The 15,034-nt window shown below is 53.1% G+C and overlaps 4 protein-coding genes across 4 annotated transcripts; 1 reads left to right on the top strand and 3 right to left on the bottom strand.

Moving 5' to 3' along the window:
• Position 1: 1 nt before the first annotated feature.
• On the bottom strand, positions 2–1,623 carry COCSADRAFT_38851 (uncharacterized protein). The gene has a single exon (XM_007703937.1). The coding sequence runs from the start codon at positions 1,348–1,350 to the stop codon at positions 202–204; it is 1,149 nt and encodes a 382-aa protein (XP_007702127.1). The 5' UTR covers positions 1,351–1,623; the 3' UTR covers positions 2–201.
• Positions 1,624–2,361: 738 nt separating this feature from the next.
• COCSADRAFT_95191 (uncharacterized protein) lies at positions 2,362–4,379 on the bottom strand (the record flags this gene model as incomplete). Its single annotated transcript, XM_007704192.1, has 2 exons — positions 2,362–4,217; positions 4,304–4,379. The coding sequence occupies 2 exons, from the start codon at positions 4,377–4,379 to the stop codon at positions 2,362–2,364; spliced, it is 1,932 nt and encodes a 643-aa protein (XP_007702382.1).
• Positions 4,380–8,013: 3,634 nt separating this feature from the next.
• COCSADRAFT_227487 (uncharacterized protein) lies at positions 8,014–10,874 on the top strand. The gene is made up of 2 exons (XM_007704193.1): positions 8,014–8,238; positions 8,290–10,874. Exons 1-2 carry the CDS (start codon positions 8,056–8,058, stop codon positions 10,570–10,572), a joined length of 2,466 nt encoding a protein of 821 aa, XP_007702383.1. The 5' UTR covers positions 8,014–8,055; the 3' UTR covers positions 10,573–10,874.
• Positions 10,875–13,907: 3,033 nt separating this feature from the next.
• Positions 13,908–14,369, bottom strand: COCSADRAFT_55423 (uncharacterized protein; the record flags this gene model as incomplete). Its single annotated transcript, XM_007703985.1, has 1 exon — positions 13,908–14,369. A coding segment is annotated over one exon (462 nt), but the record flags the coding sequence as incomplete, so codon positions are not given.
• Between the last annotated feature and the right edge of the window lie 665 nt (positions 14,370–15,034).

Below are 15,034 nucleotides of genomic sequence, written 5' to 3' on the forward strand. Positions count from 1 at the left end.
CGGGCAGCCAATAGCAAGAGAGCAACGCGGCTGCAACTTTGGATTTTATTCATCGTGTATTCACCTATCTAGGATCTTACAAAATAGCCAACAAGGCCGCCAAGGTATCACGCCAAACAAGAGGGCTACGGGTGCCTCTCCATTCAAGACAGAATTCCAGATCCCAAGACTCCGGCACAACAGTAGAATCTATCCATGTGCTTACGCAGCACTTTCTTCTTTCAAAAAAGGTGCCGTATCACTGGCTGAAAACGAGAAGGGACTCTTGCCTACTTCCGGGCTCCGTGGGCTGATAGGCAGCGCGAAGAGTCCATCATCCTTGTCGTCGTCGTCTGCAGACCCCAGTGGGCCTCGAGATTGGAAAATGGGCGCTGGGCCAGACAAGGCATTTAACGAGCCCATGCCAGCGCTCTGCTGTTCTGTGATAAACTGTGGAGGTGCCTGTGCTGCGATTCTCCGAGGTGGATCTATTGGCTGAACCTGGGGTGGTTGCGGAGGCTTTGCCGCAAGGCTAGCTGGATTTGCGCCCTTGAAGACTGCAAAAGAACTAATAGCAATGTCTGAAGATTCGGGCGATAGGGGGTTGGAGAAGCCCTGCATACTGTTGCTGGGTGAGAGGTCCTTTTCACTCGTGCCTAGTCGCAGTCCTGCCAGCTTGTCCATGAGGCGGCCCCCGCCAGGAGACCGTGGGCTAGAGGGTGCCTTCATCGGTGCCAGCACGGGCTCGCCAAGTGAGATACTTAGGCCTGCGGGTTTGGCATTGACTCCGAATGTCGACTCAATCCATTCCTTCTCTTGCACGGCCATGAGTAAGCCGACACCCTCGACGTTGGTACGTGACTCTGCTTCAATCTCCTTCTGTAGTACCTGCAGCCTTTTCTTTGCCCAAATGGTGTGCAGGACACCCTTCTTGCCCGCTGCCCGTGCCGATGCCCCTAGCTCTGGCGGGAACAATGCCGGAAGGGGATTTGTATGCCAGACAACAGGAGCCCTGGTACCGTCTTGCGGTCGTAGCGTGAGTGTAACGCTGGTAGGTACCGCGACGCCTGGGGGTAGCAAAAAGTACATGCGATGCACGTCGTTGGCCGACTGGTCGTTGGCGGGCAGGACCCGTGTGCTGCCGTCCCATGAGATGTGCCAGTCTCCCCGCACTCCCCGCGTTGTGTCGTCGTCCTCCCACTCGACCATCAGGATCTTGGTGCCCGTGGTGGCATTTGCATGGCCCGCTTCGTACTCGTAGCGGGCAAGCGCATTTGCGCTGGAGATGCTCGGCGACTCAACCTCGTCCTTGGTCAGCTGTCGCGTGGTGGTGTCGACGGAAGTAAACGGAACAGTGGCCGGGGACGCCATTGGGAACAGGTCGAGTTTAGATGTCGAGGAGCGCGATAGCTACGTGCAGGACGATGCGTCTACCGGCGTGTATACAAGTGGGTGGGGGTGGTATACGGGTCTAGGTGGTAATAACGGCGATGGCAAAATGACAATCATCCAAAGGCCCGTGTTCGACGTCGAGGGCAATGCAACACACAGTTGACAGCAGGCTAGACACACCCGCCACGAACTTGCTCTGGCTGGGATGGCAGTCTGGCGATGTCTCGCTGACCGTCTGATGCTGGCCGTACGCGTTAGCCTGCAGTTTCGCAGTCCGGCCGATGTTCGTCACTAATTTTAGACGTCGACACCGGCCACTTCTCCACAACTCCTAGCCACGGGAACCAGCGACTACCGCGCCACATGCGGAGAGCTGCGTCGCTGCGTCGCCGCTGCGTGCCACTCTTGTCAGCCAATCACGTGTGCATATGCAACATTGAGGCACGGCGCTGCCTGAGCGTATCGCTCGTTTCAACTTCAATTCCTCTCCTATGGGCCTCACTCTGGAGCCCCGTTGCTACACTACTATCCATGTATCTACGTACATATACATGCGCCGGCCGCTGGGATGCTGCGCTAGCTTCCCCCACGCAGCTTTTGGCCCCTCCGTGTTCTCTCCCTCACCCCCCTCACCCCCTTCCCTTCTCCCTTCCCCCTTTCCATATACGGTTTCTTAGTGAGGCAACCAGACCACACCGAATCCAGCCGTGATCTCGTTAATAGTTTAAAAAAAAACACCCTTTCCTCCTAATGACATCCAGTCGATGCTACTGCGCCGTGTGAATGCTGCCTTTGCTCCTTAGAGCCATTGGTATCCAAAATTACAAAAGTGGGTATCGTGTAGAATAAAATATATGCAAAGAAATAAGCAAATCGCTTTGGTAAAAGTTGCTGCAAGAAGAGCCAAGGCCCAGACGAGAAGAGAATGTAAGTTGGCAAAAGGGATACACACACAAGACCAGGATGCATACCAGCAGAAGAAGCGACCGCTCAAATGAGCAAAAAGTCCCAGTTCTTCTGTCGCATCATGTCCCGCCAGTGAACACTCTGTGTGTTGCCCTTTGCCAGGTTGTCGTCGTTGGCCTGCCACACTTCGTGGAGAAGGTTTTTGACTCTTCCGTACGATCCAAAGTTTGCCGCCTCACCCAACATGGCAGAGCGATCAGCAAACATTTTGCGGAATCCAGACTGCGGCACCGAGATAGAGCCAGCGACCAAGAGTGGCCAAATCAGAGAACGGTCAAAGCCGTCAGGGCCAGCGGGGATATACTCCATGGCCTTGCAGAGAGCACTCACCAGGTTGACAAAGGTGGGTGATGTGCGGTCAAAGTCTGGCACTAGGCTGCAAAGGTAGATGCGGGCGGCTAGACGGTACACTGCAGTCATATTGCGGCGAAGCTGCCGTGGGAGAATCTCACCAGTAGACGAGTAGGCGCTGTTGAGCGAACCCTGGGGCGGCTCGGTCAAGCTGATCTGCTCGCCAAGGAGCTTGATGTGGGCGCAAAGCTGCACGATATCCATGTTCTCATTCTTCAGCGCTTCGAGGCAGGCGATTTCCGAAATGAGATACATGATGCGGTCTTCGCATCCCATGAGTTCTGCGAGGCCGGAAGATGCATCTGCAATAAGCTTCTCCCGGTAAGTGTCAGCGAATGATGGTGTCCTGCCCAGTATCGTAGCGCCGAGGATGTCGATCCAGGAAGCCAGTGTCATGTTGAAGGGTGGCTGAGCGTGTGCCTGGCCGTTCAGTGCAATCATCTGCGCAGGAAGCTCCAGCCTGTGAACGAGGTTCTGGACAGCTTCAAAGTGGCCGTGCCATGGGATGTCCATGAGACCGTCGTTGAATCGACCGACTGAGCACTGGAAAAAGATCATGCCGAGCGCTGCCTCGAGGGTCTGGCCATGGTTGCTGTCACTGTAGAGCGCAGCGGTGAGCTGCTGGACGGTTTCACCGCGGTGTCGCTGAATGTCTAGGTCAATCTGCTCCCCAGTGAGCCCCTGAGTGGTCTTCATGTGTAGTGCGGATATGCTCATGCAGCAGTGTAGATATGCCTTGTTGGTCTCGAGCGCTGGGATAATGACGTCGCGCTGCGCCGCGCCAGGTTGGTTGGTTTCCAGGACAGGAAAGGCAGAGGGCATGATGTTCTCCAAAAAGTGGCTGAGCAGGTGGCGGTCGCAATCATCCACCTGGATTGATGGCTGGTGTGATGGGCTGAAAGTGCCATATGTGTTGTAATCAAAGATAGGGAACTCAAGGGGCTCCTCTGTGAAAGATTCGCGGCGCTCAAAGTAGTCTTGTTGAATCCAGTTGTCTGAGGGGTAGGCTGGAGGTGTTTGGTAGTGGCTGTAGGAGGAGATGGTGGAATCGCGTCGAGTTGGGATATCGTTGATGAACATCTGGCTCTCGGTCTTGATGTCAATGTCGTATGGGACATAGTGTCCTGGGTGGGCGAAGCTGGGGGGGAAGCTGGGTGGAGGCATTGTGGAGTTGTAGAAGTCGATTGTGGTAGGGGCTGGGTTGAAGTTGTATTCGAGCGAGTTCTGCGAATCGACAGAAGGCGCTCTTGTGCAGCTGATGCCGTCTGAGAATGTGTCGGCAGTCTGCATGGAATGGCAAAGGCTTGGTGGAGTGTTTGTGCCCATGGCAGCGCCCTGTGAAGTCTTCTCATTAAGCTTTGTGCGCTTGATGATGTTTTTGATGAGTTCTTTCTGGTTGCGCCTCTGCTCGTTGTTGCTCCACCACATGGGCCTCTTGTATTCACATTTGAGGCCAAGGTGTTTGCAGGCGCGACAGGATGGTTTTCCTTCGTCGCACTTCTTGCGTCGCAGGCGGCATGTGAAGCACCCTGCACAAGATCCGTTAGCCAGCCCGTCCAAGTCCATGCGCGGGATCCCTGCATAGGAAAAAACAAAAGCAGAGGGTATATGTTACCTGTTCGTGAGCGACGATGCATTTTTGCAGCGGCTTGCTTTGCTGCGTTAGCAGCAGCAGTGGTAGCGCCTACCATGGTTGTGGAGTGTTTGGTAGCAGATGTGGGAGCGGACGAGGAGGACATGGACGCTCGAGGTACCCAGAGCGGTGGTATATGAAGCAAGCCAGTTAAACGATGCGGCAATAACGACTAAGGCACGACGGGACGATTCGTAAGGGACAGGATGGCAGGGCTCGACCGGGCTGCTCGTAATTAAAGATGGGCATTCAAAGCTCGACCAGCGGGCTTGATGTGAAGGAAGGAGCGGAACCAAATTATGCGGACTACCTATTTGCGTGGAGGGTTATTAGTGAGCGACAAGTACCTTATATCTGCCAGGAACGGCACAATGGTCACAAATACTGCTGAATCTATTCTTGGACTCGCAGTTATCTCGAGGGGTGGGCGACCAACAGGAGGGAATTGCGAACGTGGTACAACACATGGCGCCGGCACGCTGATTGGGCAGACTAGTCTGGCCATGCAGCCTGATGTCGACATTTGGGGGCATTTTGTGTTGCCAGCTATTTTGGGGCTTACTTACCCGCCGCGCTTGAGCCAGCTACAGGCCGTAGCGTCCATCTCTCCACGGCTATCGATCGGCTCACTGGCCCCCGCAACCAGTCTGGTAAGTAAATTGTCCCGTTTGGGCGACTCGGCCCAAGAGGCATACGCCCATGTCGACTCGAGAGTTTTCGCTGCCAGGGGGGTCGGGTGCGTTAGTCTCTTCTCGTCCCAACCTCCCTGCGGGGCACTATCGACGAGTGGCATCATTCCAGAGCCGTCTAGGGAAAACACTTGCAGCGGCTGCGATAAGTGGCCGGCCCGGACGTTACTGGTGGCCTTGTGCAGATGCGCAGATCACGGGATGCAATGCGCCCGGTCTGTGTACAAGCAAGCACAGCACCTGCTGGTAGCTGTCCTCGTGCCAGCAGGGAGCATGAGTGCATGAGCGTATGCGTGTATGTACGTAGTATGTGTGTGTGCACGCGAAGCGAGGAGGGAGTCACTGGCCCTCGACGGCCACGTTGGCCACAGCCAGTCGAGAAGCGGAGCTGGCAATTGAGGCTGTCGTGATCATTTCCACCGCGGGACTTGCCCAGCTAGAAGCTAGGCGGACGAAAAAGGCAGACGGCAGTGTTGGCCAAACACGGCAGGTCAGTTGGCGATGTTTTTTCCCGAGCTACGCGGGCAACGACGAGGGAGTGGTGTAACGCAGCGGAGTGGCATAGCACAAGATGGGCGACGGCATCCAGTCAGCGTGCGCTCCCACGCAAAACAAGTCGCTTGTGCATGTTGCTCGAGGTGAAATTGCAAGAGAAGCTTTTGCTAGCGGGCGACGAGGGCCAATGACGGGGGCGAGGATGCTAGCTTACACTGCGGGGCAATGCAGCGGCATGCTGGGCTGCTGGGGCGGACGGCAGGGGAGTCGAGGTAGTGGTCGTCGTGGTAGGTAGCAGTAGTACTCTAGCGGTGGTGGTGGTGGTAGTGTGTGTGCTATGAATAGGCCGTTAATTAGGCTTACTTGCGTCGAGGAATTGCCCATAATTAGGGCCAACGCCCAATCTGGGTGGCATGGCGAAGACAGGCGAGGGCAGGTGCAGGAAGCGGCGTTGATTGGTTACCGAGGGCTACAATCAATACTTGGCGGGCGACGAATGGGCCCTCGAGTACCGGGTACGTCCTCGGTCGCAGTCGGACAGACCAGGCCCTTACTCACCTGACTGCGCGGAACTGATGCTCAAAGGCCATTCTCTCCCGCTGCAAAGACGCTACTTGCTGGTCCCTGGTTTTTGGTAAATGATGCCTGTCTCGTTTGCGTCTTGTTGGGCATCTAGTGTGCCCATTAATTGTCATCGCACGCTTGGTCTCCCTCTAGACACGACTCAATCCTCTGCTCGCTCGTCTCTGCGGCACGCCTTCGGTCATCACCATGGGATCCGCCAAGCAGGCCAAATTGCGAGCGCCGTTGCACAAAGCCGTTCCCAGTAGGTTCCTTTGCCCGACTATCAGAGGTGGAACTTTTTTCTTTTTTTTTTCTGCTTGGCGCGGTTCGTAGACAAAACGCTTGGGATAATGCTTGCATTTGCACAAGTTGCGGTCTGCATGGCTCCTTGCTCGAACCCCATTTCTCCACGCTGATTCGCCTTGTTGCGACGACGCTTCACCAGTCCATTGTCGCAGCGGAGCACACCAGAGAATGGCGACTCGGCTGGCCGCAGGGTCTTACAGTCACGGGCTCGTCGTGTGGGTGCTTCTCTGCACGACCGTTGGCCGCCACTGTGGGAGAGGGTTTCATGGTGGGTAGGTAGTCGCAGTCACGAGGGTGCGGTAGTACCAGCGGTCTGACACATGGCTGGTAACGGTAGCAGACTGCCGGCAGCGGCGACGCTCAGGCAAGAAGATACAGAGAGGTCGAGGTAGTAGGTCCGACGAGCACCACAGTTTGCCCGGCCAGACGGGGACTATGACGACAGGACTGCTTGTCGAGTCGACCTGGACTCTGCTCTGTGGCGTCACGGGCTGCACGCAACCGCTCAAGCACGGAACGCAGCCGCATGTGATGTGTTTGTGCCAATATCGCATTACTGCATGTTGCTGATGAGGCTGTCGGCTCGCACACGTCAACCGTCCGAACCGAAGCTCCACCGACCGATCATGACATGGATGGCCGTTGTCGCATTGTGCTTTGTCAGAAAGCGCGGTGTAGTTAACTATGTATGTATGTACTTACGTAGTGTATGTACATAGTACATGGACATGTAGACTCATACATACATGAGTGTGAATGTATACTACACAGCCGCATATAGACCTGTCTGTGCACATACTTGGCCGCCAGCAAGCCTGTGTCGACGTATCTATCCAACGTCACACTGGCGGGCAGCGTGAGGCGGTGGGCGTGGTGCTGGCAGTTGCTGGCAGTGCCAGTGGCCAAGGGCAGGCCCGAGGTACGTACCTTGAGGCTGCGCACAAGACGACAGACAGCCAACAGTATGCGTGCACGCCATGGCTCAACCTCAGATCTTCGCTGCATCTGCGCGCGACTGGCGGCGACACGATCCGCTGCCGTCGGCCCTCACTGTGAGTGGATCCGCAGCGACCCTGGCTTGGCCGGCCGGGCGTAGTGTAGAGTACGTGCGTGTGCGTGTGCGTGTGGCCGTGGCTGTGGCCGTAGCCGTGATGGCGGCCGTGGTGGAGGTGATATTAATGGCATTTGCCTGTCCTCTTTCGGCACTATTAGCCCGCGGCCCAATCTGCAGGCTGGCCAATCAGCGCCCCATCCGCCCTCGCAGCAGTCTACACTAAGCGCCAGCCTGTCTGCTGCCCACTATGGCTGGAGACGACTCGACCTCGCTCAATGGCCGCTGTCGACAGGCATACGCTGTCTCATGCAGTGTCCGCTGTGTGATATGGGCCAAACTCGCCCGCCCCCCACCGCCAACGGCGCCCAAGCACTCTCTACAAAAGACTTGCAAGCGCTCTCCACCCGAAGGGTCCTGTTTCCCGTTTTCGATCATCTTGTGCTTTGTATCAGCGTATGCCATGCTCGCCACATTCCATCCCACCACCCCCTAGCCCTCTCTCGCAAACCCGCTGCTCCTACTCTTGAGCGTGTGTGCGCGCACTCACAACGTGATCATGGTAAGCTGCTCTCGGCACTCTCCCTCATCCATCCACTTCAATGCTAACAACACCCTCATAGCAGGCCATGACACCCATCACCCCGCTAGAGCCGGGCATGGAAATGTTTGAAAGGGGAAAAGCATCATCCCTTTTCTCCGCTGCCCTAACGGCCCGCTCCTCGCTCGAGCGTCCGCTTTCTCACATCAGCGTTGCCTATACCGACATTGAAGACGACTCAAGCGAATTCGAGGAATTCGGCGGCTCTTCTGTGCGTGTCCGTGTTCCGCCGAGTCTGTGCGTCAGTGCTGACAGCCTCCAGAGCGACAACCGACGAAGTCAAACAACAATATCGACATTTGAAGAAGTGACTACCCCAGGAGAAGACATCCGACCACAATTTGCTTTCTGGCCAGAAATAAAGCCAGTAGAAGGCCCAAAGGGTCCGCATCTGTTTCGTGCTTCGCAGTCCTCAAATGAGTTTCCATACGATGATGCGCTGCAACTGTCTCCCTTGCTACCAAAGCAAACACCACTTCGCCAACAAACAGCATTCCGCGAAGCAACTCCAGAAACAATTGTGCCCCAAAAAGAGTACAACAACATCGCCCTCGCCGTAGCCCACCTTGACAACGCCGAAGTGCGTGCTTGGACTTCTCAAGACGTGGCTACCTGGATGTACCAGAATGGATTTGAAGATGACATTATTGATAAGTTTATCGGACACGACATCACAGGCGCCGTCCTCCTAGATATGCAGTTTGATGATCTAAAAGAGTTGGAGATCCAGTCCTTTGGCAAAAGACATCAGCTATGGAATCAGATCGACTCTCTCCGCACCGCAGAAGGTCTCATCTCTCCAGCCGCCCCTGCCGCCATCCCAACCCCATTTGAAGACATTGAACGCCCTTGCAAAGAGGCAAGAAACAGGTCAAAGAGCAAGGGTCGGAAAGCCAGTCGCCGTGACAAGTCACGCGGCCGCAATCTAGGAGACGATCTCATCACGCCTGCGCATTCCGTCTCGATTGTCGCGATTGAACAGCTACTGCCCAAGCCTCACGTCTGCGCAAAGGGTGAGCGGTGCTCCAAGTGGAAGAAGCAACAAAGACAGCTCGCCAGACTCCAGCAGGAACACGGCTTTCCCATATCTCCCGAAAGGGGCGGTCACATCTTCATTGCTGGCGATCCCGGCAACGCCCAAACTGCAAGCCATGCTGTCGAGAACGTCCACCGCCCTAACTCAGAATCCGCACCCTCCGTTGTGGTCCCGTCTGTGGTTGCGTCGTCCGACGTGCTAGGTCCAGGTCAGCTACCAGACTTCTCCCTCCAAGATCTGCAAAAGTTTGAGCAACGCGATCCACAAGACAATGTGCGACAATTCCTCACTTTACAGGGCCAGCAACAACCTTACCAGACCGCTACTCCAATCGAAGCGCCTCCCACCCCGCCAGCCGAAATATACCCACCCCGTCCATTCTTGGTGATACCACAGCAACAGTATTGCCCACAGGTTTCGGCCTTCTCCGCATCTACATCGGCACATACCACTAGGTCGTTCGAGCCATTCGCACACACCCCGTCGACCCCAGCTCTCCACCCTCCAGAGTTCATGCCAGCGCCTCACTCGAACCTCAAGAGCCTTCCTAAATTGACCATTCCCCCGGCACGTGCAATGTCTGTCCAGCCTGTCGGTAACCCACGTAGCGGTGCTCCGGTACACCAATACCTCGCACCGGACAGCGCCTTTTCGCCTTGTAGGACAGCTTCACCGGGCGGGGTTTACCGATTCGGCACGCCTTTCTCCGAGATGGATGTACCTGTGACCGCTGTGCAACCAGAGCCTCTCAGCCGCGACACAAGCCAGTCCGTGCCCCCAAACATGCAGTACCAGCCCCAACTCCACAGGTCTGGCTCGCGTCACGACCGGCGACGCCCATCACTGCCCATGCCAGCGCTAGCTGAAGAGCGCGTGTTCAGCCCAACCGCCCACTCAGATGACGACACTTTGCGCGAAACCATCTTCGATGACTCAGTTAGCCCCGTTGACAGTGCCAGCTCATCACCGCTCAAAGCCACCAAGCCATTTGACGTGGAGGCCCAAGACACCGTTGCACCTCTTCATAAGGGTGGCTTCGTGTACAAGGGCGTCAACCACCATGGTTGGATGAAGAAGCGCCGGACCAAACTCTTGCGCCATGAATGGCAAGACCACCACTTCCGGCTCCAGGGCACGCTGCTGGCCATGCACCCCAATGAGCTTCCTTCCTCGTCTGCACTGCAAACCATCGATGTAGATGACTATGCTGTGGCATGCTCGTCGCTCGCTTCAAACAAGCTCTCAAGCAAGCTCAGGGCCCTCAAACTCTCTTCGGGCCATCACAAGGACAAGTCGGCTGCCAACGCACCTGCCTTTGAATTCCAGCTTGTGCCCACCGCTCCTGGCAAAGGCGATGTCAAGAAGCTAATGCCTAACGGCAAGGTTCAACACTTTGCCGTCACTACCAAAGATCAGAGGATCGACTGGATGCGTGAGCTCATGTTGGCCAAAGCTTTGAAGGCCAAAAGCGACGGCTATCAGGTCAATGTCAATGGTGCTAACATGTAGGGTAACCACGAGAATGTTTCTCAATTTTCCTTGGAGTTTACTCTGATTTTTTGTCCCTTTCTTTGCAGTAAGCGAGCAGGCGAGTTTTGGTTTTTTTTTCCCTTCCTCTTTCAAACTTCCAACGTTCTCCACTCTTGAAGTCTTTTTTTACCAGCACATTTTGGTGAGCTGATCATGACCCGCTATTATACCCTTTTATGTCCTGTTTCTTTTCTTAGCACACATGTGTTGTTTTGTTTTTCTTGCGTTTCTTCTCTCTACATGCTTATTTTCAATGCATACATCTGAAGACTTTGAACGCTCAGCGGGGCCGCAAGGTTAGAGACGACAATTAGTTTTGGTTTTGGACATGGTTAATGTGTTGGAAAGATTGCATGTATGGGGTCATGCTTAGCACAGACATTCGCGCACTCATTTATTAGATATATTTGGGGCATGGCAGATGTTTGTTGTTGTTGTTGTTGTTGTTGTTGTTGTTGAAAAGCTACTATTTATATCGAGGTATTGGAGGTGAACAATGTTAGGTTGATATCATGGAAGGAGAAGAGGAGAGACAGTAGAAATCGAATATGGGTATTATAAAGAATGAAATGACTTTACGACTTATCTTTGTCTTGTGTGGTGAACTCTTCCTAGATTGCCTGCGATTGGAATTTTCTGTCCCGTCACTAGAGAGCCATCCTTGTTACTATTTGGAACGGCAACAATAATTTTGTCTCCACAGTTGTTTGTTGGCTTGAACTTGTGCCACATACTCACATAACCAGCCCCCAAATCCTGGGCACAGAATGGAAACTGGATAAAAAGACACCAAAATACATCGATATTCATATCTCGGTGTCCGATAACCATCCATGCATGGTACCTTGCATTCGGCCCCCTCTATCAATCTCTGTCGTACCACCTAAGCCCCCAACAAAAAAGACCATTAATTACCTCAATTTTGCCGTATCTCACCCACCACCCCCGCAACCTCTGATCCAACCTAACCCCCAAAATAAAACGCAACTTGACAAACGCGGCATCAACACATACGGTGCCCATCACACGTCCTAAGCGAACACCCTGCTCTCCTCCGATCCAAAGAGAAGCGGGAGCGCGATATTTGTCATTACCCGATCCCAAGCCAGCGGTAACTTTGGCCTCATCCCGTCAACGCATTGACGACGCTCGAACACATCCTAGCCATGCAACCCCTCCCCTCCCCTCCCCCATGCAACGAATGCGAGAACGAAAAGAAAAAACGGCAAAACAAGAACAATCCGAGAAAAGCTGCAAACCATGTCAAAGATTCACGCACGTATTAAGACTTCATATGTTATACTGTGATTGCATAAATCTTTTTCTTTTATACTAATACTATCGCAACTGGCACAAACGCCCTCGGACAAAGTACGGTATAAGTTAATATTGGGAACTTCGCAGCCTTGGCACAACTCGAAAAAATACAACTCCCGCCCCCCTCAGCCCGCGTCTGGACGGCTCCACACCTCTCTCTCTCTATTTCAATCAACTTGTCTTGGCGTACTTTCACCCGCCCCCCCCCCCCCGCCTCCCCCCAAATCTCTAGCCCACTTTTTTCTCCTCTTTCTCTCTCGTCCTCTTTCGACTTGTTGATCCCGCTTAGCTTGTTATAGCATGTCAAATAAAGTGCCAGGGTATATATGCAGTATTTGGATTTTGAGTTCGATTCGGAGACGGCGGGTTCGTAAGTAAGGCGCTTTTTTGGTCGATACGAGGTTTGGAGAGGGGGGGGTTTTTTTTTTGCTTTCTTAGGTTTGGGGCTACGTGACTAGGGCTATTGGGGAAGCTATTATTTGCTAGGGGATTTAGTGTACCGGAATTTTTTGTGTAGGCGAAGGAGGGGGGCGGGGGAAAGGATAAGCGGGTGGGTTTTTGTGTCTAACAATTTGGACAGAGTGTGAAGTTTTGGGGTATGATTTTTGTTGTGTGTGATACGGATGCGGACGCGGATGCGAGGAGTAGGTATGGCTTTTACTGGGGGTTTATGCGTGGATGTGTGCAATGGGAAAGGTGGGTTTGCGTTGGTGAGGGTATTTGGATTTCGAGGGTGTTGTATGCTGGACAAGGCGTGGTTTGATGGTTGCAAAAACTAAATGTGAGTAAATAAATATGATTCTAGGTAATGAGAATAGAAATGTCAACTTCCGACTTGTTGGAACATTAATGTTGTCCAGTAAGAGTTTCAAACGATGTCATGGCAGGTTCAGCATGAACTTTGTGGGTTCAATATGCATTACACACAGCCTGATTCATTTATCCGTATCCTAGCCCCACTGAAAGTTTGATCGCACACATCACCTTCGTCACCAGTGTTCCGTGCCTGTCCCTCCCTTAGTCCGGGCCCTTCCGGTATATCACCTTAATATCAAAGTCTCACGCTGTTTATCCTGGCAGGTATCTCGGCTCAACTATAGCGAACATGTAAATGACAGCGGATGCCTGCATGAACAAAGAGTCCTCTGTTGCTGGTGCAAAGCACCATCAGAGGTTGCAGCAGACGGTAGTACTGACAGCTGTCAGAATCGCTGTGTGTAGTGTAACATGCGAAGATACGGGTATGGGATCAGGATGTGATTGACCATGGTTACGGGTCGTGACGGTGTAATTGTGTTGATGTTTGTTTGATTGATGGGATATGAGCGTGTGTCACGACAGTTGGTGTTAGGTGGTGCGGCAGAGGAACAAGAGTACCAGAAATATCAAATAGTCACATCAAATTCAATTATTTTGTCGAAATAAATAATGAAGAATTGCCCATAGTATTCGTATATGGGAAAAGAGAAAACTTGGTACGATTCAACACAAGTTAAACTGACTAAGCGACGACCATACCCAAGAGCATATACAACAATAATTTGCGTGACAAGAGACCGGCCCTCTTCCCAACATGCATGGGCATTGTCTCGTACCGTAGATGACAACAACAAGGATACCAGTCCTGCTCTGTAGTAGATACCAGCCAAACGCTGGATCACGCCACTGTATGTGGCATCAAAATGAAGAGCTTTTGAGTAATATACACTATGCGACGGATTGTTATATGTTTTAACACAGGTGTCCAAACACGATAGGTAGAAATAAGAGGACGATTGTGGTACCCGCCCAGTGTATCCAAAAGAAAAGGAGTTGTTGTGATAAGAATATGAAATTACAACATGTTCGTGGCCTTTCATCGTGACCTTTGGAGGTTGTTGACATTGACGAAATGCTTACTCCTCCTGGGCTTCTGGCTCACGTTTCTCAGCGGCCATGCCATGGGGAAGGCCGATAGGGCGTGGCCAGGTTGGCAACTGCGGCTCAGGTTCGGCCTCGCGTTTCTCAGCGGCCATACCGTGTGGGAGACCGTAAGGGCGTGACCAGGTTGGCAACTGCGGTTCAGGTTCAGCCTCGTGTTTCTCAGCGGCCATGCCATGGGGAAGGCCGATAGGACGTGGCCAAGTTGGGAGTTGTGGTTCAGCTTCGCGCTTCTCAGCGGCCATACCATGAGGGAGACCATATGGTCGTGGCCAAGTTGGGAGTTGTGACTCAGGTTCAGCTTCGCGTTTCTCAGCGACCATGCCGTGTGGGAGGCCATAAGGGCGTTTCCAGGTTATTCCCGCCTCAGTATCACGCTTCTCAGCGGCCATGCCATGAGGGAGACCATAAGGGGGTGGCCAGGTTGGGAGTTGTTGCTTAGCTTCGCGCTTCTCAGCGGCCTCAGCAGGCACTGGAAGTGGTGCGCCGGAGATGGTAGCCGCGAGGATAGCAGAGGTGATAACAGCGTTAAATCTCATGATGATGCAGAATTGGATTGCTTAGTCGTCCGATGTTGAAGGTTGGAGTCGCAGATCGATTCGTGACTGAATTGTTGACGGTGATCGTTGAGATTGTACTCGATGATGAGGGCAAAGTTGCTGAGAACCCGTATTATTTAAGCTCGAAAATGATAAAGGCATGTAATGAGTCGCAAAGTTCATTGCTCTCAATAACATCAATAGACTCCATGGTGACCAATAGATTAGCAAACAGTGAGGTCAATGGCTATTCAGGCAATACTAAACCGTCCGATCAGGTGAAGGAAAAGGCAAAAAAGGGATGCCTCTTGATAGAAATGGATGCGGACCAATGGAAAGAGAGTATCCATCAAAAAGATACCGTCGAGACCACAGAGGCTCTCGATCGCGACAGATATTTTGATTCCAGAGTGCTTTTGCTAACCAACAATGTATGGAGTGGGTACAACACTTTCTGTTCCTTCACAATTCATGAAAGGGATTACTGTAATTATCAAAGAAGCCGTTGTGGTGGAGCTATGTTGTTGAGATTACCTTTTCTGGGTCTGAATAACTTCAATAGAAACTGTGGGCTTGGCGCGAATCACGAGTGCCAAACGTCAGCCTCACGACAGGGAGCCCCCTTTAGTCGAGATATGACCAGGCTACGGGGCTCCATCGATAGG

This window comes from Bipolaris sorokiniana (assembly GCF_000338995.1).
Source record: "Bipolaris sorokiniana ND90Pr unplaced genomic scaffold COCSAscaffold_11, whole genome shotgun sequence".
In the NCBI taxonomy this organism is placed as follows: Eukaryota; Fungi; Ascomycota; class Dothideomycetes; order Pleosporales; family Pleosporaceae; genus Bipolaris; species Bipolaris sorokiniana.

Excerpts from the sequence above, each read along its gene's own strand:
- COCSADRAFT_38851 (XM_007703937.1), bottom strand. The coding sequence starts at position 1,350 with ATGGCGTCCCCGGCCACTGTTCCGTTTACTTCCGTCGACACCACCACG.
- COCSADRAFT_227487 (XM_007704193.1), top strand. The coding sequence starts at position 8,056 with ATGACACCCATCACCCCGCTAGAGCCGGGCATGGAAATGTTTGAAAGG. Across the intron at positions 8,239-8,289 it reads AGGAATTCGGCGGCTCTTCT|AGCGACAACCGACGAAGTCA; the intron begins GTGCGTGTCCGT and ends GACAGCCTCCAG.